This window comes from Xiphias gladius, chromosome 24, assembly GCF_016859285.1.
Source record: "Xiphias gladius isolate SHS-SW01 ecotype Sanya breed wild chromosome 24, ASM1685928v1, whole genome shotgun sequence".
Classification (NCBI taxonomy): Eukaryota; Metazoa; Chordata; class Actinopteri; order Istiophoriformes; family Xiphiidae; genus Xiphias; species Xiphias gladius.
The window spans coordinates 7047627-7057927 of NC_053423.1; the positions used below are offsets into that span (position 1 = coordinate 7047627).

A 10301-nucleotide genomic window follows, 5' to 3' on the forward strand; every position below is an offset into this window, starting at 1 on the left:
CTCGTATTTTCCCCAAAGATATACATCATGCTTGGTATATACTCAGAAACATTGCCATGCATGAATGCATCGTGTGCCAGCTTTTATTTTGAAGGCGAGCGAACAAATCTCGAAACCCGGTCGCACATGTGTAAACACACGCATGTAAAATGCCAGTTTTATTAGGTACACCAAGTAAAACTAGTGCCGGTTGTACTTCGTACACCGATCAGCCGCGACATTAAGACCACTCACCGCGTTTAATGTCTTGGCAGAAAACACCATTCTGGCTGATCATTGTACACTGACAAGTGTTTCCAATATTTGTATCCTTAGTGCTAGGCTAAATAACAGACACGCCTCTCTGTACAATGCAAGACAGCCCCACACCCTACATCCTCCAAAATGATCATACAGTTGAATCAACAACTCTCTAAAAGAGCTGCCACAAAAACTGAGCGTTATAACCTTCATGAAGGGAGGAGTTATCGCAGGACTGTTGTATTAGACTCCATTAGTTTTAGCTGGGTGCACCAGATAAACTCACAACTGAGTCTCCTTAAGAGAGTAAGTGCCCAATCCTATGATAAAATAAACATACTGAGCTACTGTACTTATGCAACTGTGAATCTAAACACAACAGACTTTGCATGGGGGAAGCCACAGAATTTGTAAACAGAGGGATTTCACTAAGGAAGTGCAACAATTTACAACCTAAATGAACAAGCCCTAACTCAGCCTTTTGTAGAAAAGTGGATGCTTGAGCGCAGGTGTGACCATGACAGACACACTGACCCATGTGCTCACACACACACACACACACACACACACACACACACACACACACACACACACATATAACAGTCAGCCGATAAGAAGATAAGAACTCTGTGACTGCCTGTGGAATGTGTTTTTGAGATGTTTGAGGTGATTGACCTTCACTGAGATTCAGTATGTATTTGAAGTTGAGTTTCCTCCTTCATTTGATCCACCCATCAATTTCTGCCAAGTGTTTTTTTTTTACTAGATGACAGCAACTGCCCCTTCAAACAGACTTTGTTGTTTCTCAAAACCACTGATGACTGATCTACATTGTACCCGGGGGATGACAGGTTTATCGACTCTACACCAAAAATGTTTGTGCTCATTTTGGCATTAAACCTCTGTGGACACCAAGTTGCTCACTGAACCACAGTTGTAATCACTCATCATCACAGTGGAACTCAGTCTTTCCTATTTCTTTCATGTGGACAAAACTACTTACTGATGGACTTCATTACAGTAGTTTACTAACTCACTATAATAGGACGCTGCACATAGGCTAACATCTTTGGAGCAACACAGGAAGCTTCTGTTTGTCCATGACCATGTGCTTCAGTGAAATGCCAATGAATATTAGTAAATATTGGATGAATACCATTCTGCTGTGCTCACTGGAAATGAATTATACAAATAGTCAGTTGAAATAATATAGTATACATGCACACACACAGGTCTTTTGTTGTTACTTGTACCTCCATTAATAAATATTAACTAAAACAAGCAGGCCGGCAGTCGCAGGCTCAGTATTTGTTGCCAAACACCCTTCAAACCAGACAGGTTTCTATGGCTGCCCAGTTTGCATGTTACACTCCGTATATGCTGCACATTGTGCACATCATGCAGACAGAGAGAGCACGATATGCACATGTTGCACAACATGCTCTCTTTGTCTTTCAGCAGTAATAAAATGATAGAAGTGATGGCCATAGATTTTGGGGATAAATAGTCAGTTTCTCACACGACCTCTAAGAAGATGCAACTATCGACATGAGATTCGTTACTACTTTTTGAAAAGACACTGGTAGACACTGATCTGTAGGAACCAGAGGATGATAAGGACAACTTAAAACAGGTTACACTAGTTAGAAAAAGGGCGCCAAAGCAACCAAGTGTATTTCATAGGCACCTGGAACCTGTATTCATGTAGCAAAGACTCTGGCTCCCTCATGTGGAAGAATGATGGAAACGAATCTGACATAAAACAGGACAATGTTTGTGTGATCAAATATTAGATCCAAGTTAACAACTTTTATCCAGTGGGTGGGTAAAACAAAACGACTACTCCAATAAATTTAGGTAACTGAGGACCCAATTTGCAGAATGATTTTGTCTATAACGAGATGCCTGCTGTGTAACATGTTGATGTACATGAAAAGTAAGTTAGAATAGTTCAAATTAAAAGAGTCCTGCAGTGGTCCATAGAGAAAAAAAAGATAAATTATGTTTTTTTTCTTCATTCTAAGTCAAACAAATATTTGTGCTTATACTTGTAATTTACAATATATTTAAAAGCATTGCTAACTGAGCCTTTACATATTTGCTAAGAGAAGGATGTAATGATAATTTTGGAAGCTTAATCTCACAATAGAGTTCTCTATATAAAATGTTCTGGAAGTTAAAGAAAATTATGGTTCACAGAATGTTTAAATAGTTTCTTCACTGTGATAAAATGATGTATTTTAGGCCATTGCTGTTAAGACGGAAACAGAGGAGTGAAAAAAAGCTATGAAAGTTATTCAGCCAAACAATTTATTATTGCAGCAAATGTCTTGTAAATATCCACTATCTCAAATCAATTTTCTCATTAGTCATTCAAAACCTTAGCCCTGCCTCTGCTTGTGTCTTGGATTTGTCTTGCAGAACACAAACAAACGTCCCCTCCGCCGAACAAAGAAACAGTCTTTGCAGCGCCTCTTCAGGGCAGACTTGGTTTTCATCCCTGCAGAGGGCTGGACGCAGGGAAGATGCTGACACTGTCCCAACAGAGATGGTCCACACTGAGCAGAGGATCCAGACGGGGGGGGCTGGATGGGGCTGACTCTGGCTGATGACAGGAGCAGTGTGCGGGGAGCTGTGGTGAGGGTGTAGAGACATCTGTAAGCACTAGTTGCCGGTGAGGAGAAGGTCAGAGTTAACCGGCTCATCTGGACCACTTGGCGAGTCAGGGAGGCAGCCAGGTGCTTTAACAGGAGGGGGGCCATGGTGTCAAAGGCTACAGAGAGCGACAGATAGGTAATTCATATGCAATTTCAGTTGTAAAATGTAGATATGCAAATATTATGACATAAGACTATAATATGACATACGGCTAGTGATCTAGAGCTGAAACGATTAGTTGACCATTAGTCATTTATCATTAGTTGATTGTTAGTAAATTATCACCCGAAAATTGTAAATAAAATTTTTTTAGAAAATGCCATCATTTCTCAGGCTCCAGCTTCTCCAATGGGAGGATTTGCTGCTTCTCTTTGTCATGAATCATAGTCAACCGAAAATCTTTGGGTTTTGTGCTTTTGGTCAAACAAAAGAGGACATTGGAAGACATCATCTTGGGCCCTGGCAGGTTGTGACTGGCATTTATTCGTCATTTTTTGACATTTCATAGACAAAACACTTAACTGAAGAAATAATCAGCAGATTAATCAGTAATGTGATTAACAGTCAGTCACGACCCTGCCGTGATGTAACGTAGCTGCTTGCCCATAGTGCTCAAATTATTCTTTATTTCAGAGGGCATTATATAATTCAACTATTGTAAGATTTTGTACCATTATCAACATAAATATCCTCGATCTCAATATACTGTAGAGTCAATATCCACTCAGCTACACAATGAATCATTCAAATATTCATCATATGAACCATACCCCTAAATACGCCGATGCCTAAAACATTGAGCAATCTAATGCAAAGGCATATGAAGCCTTGCACGGGCCTTTTAAATAAGTAGCCTATTTAAAGGCTGTTATGTTCCTTGTGTAGTCAAGACATTTCAATACCACAGCCCGGTGTTACTATAGGGTAGCTATGCAACATGCCAAGGAGACGAGCATGTCAGGGCTGACCTGCTAGCGCCACAACCAGACATTAAAACGACCGACACATTACTTTTCCGACACGACTCACTCATATAACAAAACCAAGGATGTGAACAAACCTGTCAGAGATTAGCCGAAGGTTTAAAACAGGGCTTAAGCCCCTGAATGTTGCGTTTTAATATCCACAACGCGACTGCGATGCTGTTCTTACTTGTGAGGGTACAACTGCTTCCGGTTTGCGATCGCACTTGGGGACACAAATGCCCTCAGTTTAGCCTCTCAGCCAATTTCCCTCAGAGATTGGACAAATCTTGTCTCACTCGCCATCAGCAGACTCTAACTCCAACATGGCCGCAGTCTTACCAATTATCTTTTATAAAAAATAACAAAATAAAGGGCATAACTATAAGGCCTTTAGGGAGTGATACAAAGCACAGAAGTAATTAAAACCTGTCAGGCAAAACTTGGGGCACAAATCCGCCAATGTCAAGTGTCTCTGCAAGGCAGTTTGGGAAGTACGGACTGTTGTGAACATGGCAGCCGCAGTGGGCAGATTTCTGTCCTTCAGTAAAAATGCTAAGGTGCTCGTTTCACCTTTGAGGCTGTCTGCTTTACCTGCTCACCACTACAGCATAGAGGTTTCCAGTACCGGCGAGGCCATTACTCACACTGGCCAGGTAAGCTTGAAGGCGACTCTCTTCAGTTCTCTATTATTGATTTTAGTGGGTGGCCTGACGTTAGCTAACGTTAGCCTTGGGTCAGTGTGGCTAGTTGGTCCATTATCGGACAGTCCTCTGTATGACTTTGCTCTCAACGTTTTCCTGTAACATTTAAATTGTGGCCTTCGATTATAACACTCCCAATATCCAAGGAGGGTCACAATATATATTTGTTTTATAAGAACAACTAATGCATCTGCTCCCTGTCTCAGCTCGTAAACCAGCGACCGACAACGAACCCATAAGTCAATAGCAATAGCAATAGCAATAAGTTTATGTGTCGCCAGTTCATGACTTAAGTGTTTTCATCGCAGGTTTTTGAGGAGAATGATCCCAGGAGAGCCAGATTCGTTGGCAGACAGAAAGAGGTAAGAAGTAACGATCAGATGGCAGCTAATGTCAATGGAACCGTTCAACAGCACTAGGTTTATGAAAACTATGAGACTTCTCAATGTGCATCAGTGATGTGTGCACAACATTTCACCACATAATCGAAGCAGTACACATTATTATAATTATTACATTTGAACAATTTCACCTCATGATGCCTTAATTTTTTTGTAATGCTGAAAACGTTCCCTACTCACTCACTCACTCGCTCCTCGCTCCACATTACTCAACCCATCTTAAAATCGTATGTATGCCTGCCCAATGAATAGATAGCACTCTCAGAGGATAGGCATCAGGTGGGCATCTGGATCATCAAAATATCAATTACGCACACCGTTGGAGTCTTGCTGTGTCTGCTGTTTGTTCAAACTTTATGTTGCTTACCTGTTTCCCATATGAACCTCATTTTACTAAGCTGATAATGACAGAAATCCTATTATTTGTGTCAAGGTGAATAAGAACTTTGCCATCAAGTTGGTGGCAGAGGAGTCAGTAACTGATGTTGAGGCCAGAGTTGTGTCCTGTGATGGAGGGGGAGGAGCTCTGGGCCATCCCAAAGTCTACATCAACCTGGTAGGAGCCTGCACACACTAAAGTCATCAAATCATTTAAGTGGTCTTGTCAGTCCACTTTGACAAATCCTGGAGGCATGGTGCATTTTGTTTGTGATTGGGCCAACCAGCAACCTGGTTCATTCATTGTTCACTATAACTATACTATAGTGTGAGTGGTTAACATTTGTTGTCATGTTTATATGGCTCAAAATTACATAGGTTCCCAGGTTTAGATTCAATTGTTCGTGTGGTTTATTTGAGATTTTGTCATCATGAAACATCAGGTCAGTATGGGGACCCCATAGTCCAAGAAGTATTATTTTCAGGGACATCTAAAAGTGTTACTCTGATTATGTAAACTGTCTTTCTCATTTATGTAATGTTTCAGAAACCAGGTTACTGCAGAAAACTGACAATAACCATGTATTTGAATGTATGACCCCTTGACACAAGTTTTTTCTAAATGAATGAATTCATGCTGAGATGCTTATATAGGGAAATGGAGGGAGAAGTGTTTTTGCTGTAATCATAAATTGTATCATTTTAATTATGCGAATAGGGATCATGACAGTACTCCTACATGATAGTATAATCTGTGGAATGTATTTATATAACATCCTCTGATGTAGTTTTCCTATAATTGTCTTTACAGCTGATTTTGCAAAGGTCCCAAATTGTAAATACTAACTACTATTTTTTTGTGTCTCTTTTTCAGGATAAAGACACAAAAGTTGGCACATGTGGCTACTGTGGATTACAGTTCCAGCAGAAGCATCATCACTGAAACATTTCCTCTGTCTTTGCTTCTCTGTATAAATTGCCATATTGGTTAATAAATTATATCTTCTCTGTCTCTCTGAGTGCATCCTCTTTTTGTGAGGCCTGCTGGAATCACTATTGCAACATTGAGACTTGCAATATTGTCCTCAGCTAAAATTTGTGAAATGTTCCACAATTAAATGGGTATGTAAAAATGTTTCTTTTAAGGTTTCTTTGTGTGTGAAAGGCTTGTGAAGATTAAGGTGCCACCTGAATGAGAAATGTAGGCACCTATTCAACTGCTGCTACTGCGGTAGCATAATTCTTGGATGCTGTGTTGTGGTAGTAATCCAGTTTGGTTAGCTGGATGCTGTTCCCACAGTGACAGGCAGAGGTCAGCAGTGTGCTGCAAATTTTTTTAGTCAGAGCACAAACAAAGAGCGTGAAAGGCTCCTGGGTACAGAAACAAAACCCAAGTTTCGGACTTTGTTTCCTACTGAACAGACCCAAGCTAATTGTTTCAAATATGACACTAAAGGGTCTGTTTTCTGGTAAAACTTAGAATTGGTTTGAACCATAAAAAGCTAGTGGATTAATGTTACCGTGTGTCATCTGCTTCATCATTGTCTGCTCGAGCAGGATTTCTTTCTTTCCTGCTTGAATAACTGATTGCTTGTGATTGCAGCGCTCTCATCAATAAGTAGGCAGGATAAATCTTGTCTCTGCTGTTTACTGTAAGGAGCACTAAGAGAACCTTAGCATTCTTTCTGCATCTGCCCCCCACAGTCTGCGCTGTAGAGTCTCGCTCTGCCAAGCCGGGAAGACATCAGGAGGGAGCCAGCCTGATAAGACACAGCAGCGCGGAACAATACATGTTTGAAGAAGATCATATATATATTTCATCAGGCTTATTCTCCATAGACCTCTGCATGCCAAATTGGCCTGCGCTTGGCTCAGGCTCCAGACAGCACTAGCCTGTTCTGTCCCCAGTGATGCAGCCAGTGGAACTGCATTTTCCACACCATGGAGCTCAGGTTGGGAAGAGTAGTCAGGCTGATATAATTGGCCCTGGTGACTCCTGGAAGTGAGGCTTATGCTGTAGTTAACCTCATCTATAGTCAGAGCACTTTGGATGATTGAAGGGGAGAGAGGTGCATTGTTAAAATGAGGCCGGCGAGCCGGGTCAGTGTCAGAGAGCTGACTGGTTGGTCTTGCGGTTGGTAAGTCTGAGTGGTACAGAGATGGTGGTTGATTGAGTTGGAGGCATCGCCGGGGGCAAAATCTTCAGATGAAACTGAGCATATGAATTGTGCTGAATTAAACAGCACTGTGTTTTTGTGCCGGGTTTAACTGCACTCCTTAATTATTCAGTGCTCTTAAATGCATCTCCCAACATAATATAATATTCTATAATACCATATATCTCAAGTAACTCCAGATTATAAAGGTGGACTGAACCAATTTGCAGATGGACTCATTCATGGGTTTACCCTTAAACTGTCAAATCACCAGAGGAGTCTATGGCTACATCCAGTTATACACTTTTTTTTGCATAATATTAAATAATAATTGCAAATACAAATCTTAAGTATAATGTGATCTGCACTGTTGGGTTATTCTATTCAGAAAAAGATACACTCAAATGAGACTGTAATCATATTGAAAATCTCCACCACTGAGCCACACAATAGATAATGGAGTTAAATGCCACCGAATTCCTTAACACAGCACCCCTCCACAACAATCACTCATCCTACACAAAACATCCTCCTCATCGCTGTAATTGGCCTATTAGAATATTTCTCCTTTAAGATGTGTCACACTACAGACCCTGAGGCTCATTATGGAGCTCCCTGCAGCCAATTATCTGAACCTTCATGTCTGGAAGCCACTGTGACCAAAAGGGGCTCATAGGCAGATCTGGGAGCAGCCTGTCCCCCTCAAATCCATACTTACTGTATGAGAGGCAAAGCAGAAAACTGACCTTTGGTCATTGTCTTGGGGCGACTCCACTCAGCTCCACTTTAGAGTCAGGTGACAATGCTTCTGACCTTTACCATGGAAATAATGACTTGTTCTTGTGCCAGGAGCTCAGAGGGTTACCGCAGGGAGCGAGACACCTCTGGCGACATGTGACAGTTTTTGGAGGGGAGAGTTTGCACTCAGCACTTTGATAGCCCCGGAAAACCAAAGTGTGTGTGACAAGACGCAAGAGGCTTCGAGCTGTGTGTATAAGTATGCCAGTGCGTGTGTGTGTGTGTGTGTGTGTGTGTGTGTGTGGCTGTGTGTTTGAGTGCAACAGAGACACAGACAGTGTTGAAAGGAAATAGGTGTCAGACAGAAGGTGTAGAGAGGAGCTATTTGAAGTTGTCAATACTTCCTGTGTAGACATTCCAACTACAATTTTAAAAGTAGAAGTGATTCAGAAAAAGGGTCATGGAGTATGGAATTAATAATATCAACAAATAATTTTAGGAAAAAACATTTATGGGTTACTTTTCTGTGTGGAAAAAAAGTCATTTGCCTATCACCTCTGTTTCCATGCTTCCATAAGACATAAAGGGCCAAATAATTCCTGATGTTGTGAGCCAGACAAGTAAACAGTGGGGCAAACATTCTCTGACCTGTGCAGCAAGACACTGTAGCTTAATCACATTATCTGGCCCAGGGAGCGGGCCTTTGTGTCAGACTGGCTGTTGAGTGGCTAGCTTGTGTATCGAGAACAGACAGAGGTTAGGTGAAACCAGTGGAGGGAAAGTGGGAGGGAGAAGAGAGACGAGGGAATGGGGAATATGGAGGATAGGGGATAAGAGGGGGATGTGGGTTAGGGAAGGAAAGAAGGAAGGGACGGGAAGGGAAGATGAGTGATGGCTGCAGGATTAAAGGGAGAAAGATGTTAGAGGTCAGTGGAGCAAATAGAGAGTTTGAAAAACAGAGGTGAGAGAGATGATTGAAGGTGAATCTCATAAGAGAAAAAAAAAAACGAATTACCAGCCAAAAATCTATCATATTCCTAGTTTTGACAGTATTTTGCATTATAATTGTACCTGTTAAAAGTGGATTAAAGTCACTTCTTATGTCACACTTTTTTTCTCCTCCAAGAGGAATTATTTGTAAAACCTTGCAGTGTCATTTAATAATGAATTAGTCAAAACTAGGTGTTTGAAGTTTAGGTTGACTATGCTTGGACTTTAAAATATCAGTTTTAAAACTTTAATGTTTAGTCAATTAAATTCTCTGCCAACAGAGTAAGATAAAGGCCCTGCTGTGCAGAACAATTTCACAAGGTTCAGGGATTCTCTTAAAGTGGGTGTAAGCAATATTTTAATGGTAGCAATGGATCAAATTACAATGTGTAATGTGACAGATTTCACTCATACCGATGAACCTACTTTGCATTATCATCAAATACTTTACCTTCTACAAGAGGAATTGTTTGTAAAATCTTGTGCTGTTATTTAATAATGAATTAGTCAAAACTAGGTGTTTGAAGTTTAGGTTGACTATGCTTGGACTTTAAAATATCAGTTTTAAATTTTTAATGTTTAGTCAATTAAATCCTCTGCCAACAGAGAAAGATAAATGCCCTGCTGTGCAGAACAATTTCACAAGGTTCAGGGATTCTCTTATAGCACCTGTAATCAATATTTTAATGGTAGCAATGGATCAAATTACAATGTGTAATGTGACAGGTTTCACTCATACTGATGAACCTGCTGTGAATTATCATGGGACCCTGCAGCTCCCTCAATAATTCAGAGATTTATAGCATCTTTCAGCTCGTTGTTTTGGGTTTTTTGGGCAACTTTAGCCTACCGATTTGGTTCAGTCTCACAGCTCTCATTATGTTGTTTTTGGCTGTAGCAGGCAGCTATTTTGAGCGAAAATGCTCTAAAATCCAAACCAAATGACCATACAGCAGACAAAATAAAGTTAGCCATTGGCTGGTGAACAAGGTGGCGCATTTAGCAGTTACAGAGTCAAATATTTTTCTCAGGAGCCTGTAGAGACCAACATATGGCAAAAAAACGTGTGAACAT

General features: G+C 40.8%; 2 protein-coding genes across 3 annotated transcripts; one reads left to right on the forward strand and one right to left on the reverse strand.

The window, feature by feature from the left end:
* Nucleotides 1–2529: 2529 nt before the first annotated feature.
* Nucleotides 2530–5209, reverse strand: mrpl36 (mitochondrial ribosomal protein L36). 2 transcript variants are annotated; one of them, XM_040120956.1, is made up of 2 exons: nt 5146–5209; nt 2530–3013 (listed from the first exon to the last, which is right to left on the reverse strand). In XM_040120956.1, the coding sequence occupies exon 2, from the start codon at nt 3000–3002 to the stop codon at nt 2622–2624; it is 381 nt and encodes a 126-aa protein (XP_039976890.1). In that variant the 5' UTR covers nt 3003–3013; nt 5146–5209; the 3' UTR covers nt 2530–2621. The 2 variants fall into 2 exon arrangements, with proteins under 2 accessions (XP_039976890.1, XP_039976889.1); XM_040120955.1 differs by lacking the exon at nt 5146–5209 and adding an exon at nt 3959–4089.
* ndufs6 (NADH:ubiquinone oxidoreductase subunit S6) lies at nt 4238–6355 on the forward strand. Its single transcript, XM_040120953.1, has 4 exons — nt 4238–4516; nt 4873–4926; nt 5399–5521; nt 6218–6355. Exons 1-4 carry the CDS (start codon nt 4373–4375, stop codon nt 6284–6286), a joined length of 390 nt encoding a protein of 129 aa, XP_039976887.1. The 5' UTR covers nt 4238–4372; the 3' UTR covers nt 6287–6355.
* The last annotated feature ends 3946 nt before the right edge of the window (nt 6356–10301 follow it).

Bases quoted from the DNA above. Each gene is read 5' to 3' on its own strand.
- mrpl36 (XM_040120956.1), bottom strand. From the start codon at position 3,002: ATGGCCCCCCTCCTGTTAAAGCACCTGGCTGCCTCCCTGACTCGCCAA.
- ndufs6 (XM_040120953.1), top strand. From the start codon at position 4,373: ATGGCAGCCGCAGTGGGCAGATTTCTGTCCTTCAGTAAAAATGCTAAG. The intron at 4,517-4,872 runs GTAAGCTTGAAG...TTTTCATCGCAG, and splicing joins CCATTACTCACACTGGCCAG to GTTTTTGAGGAGAATGATCC. The intron at 5,522-6,217 runs GTAGGAGCCTGC...TCTCTTTTTCAG, and splicing joins CCAAAGTCTACATCAACCTG to GATAAAGACACAAAAGTTGG.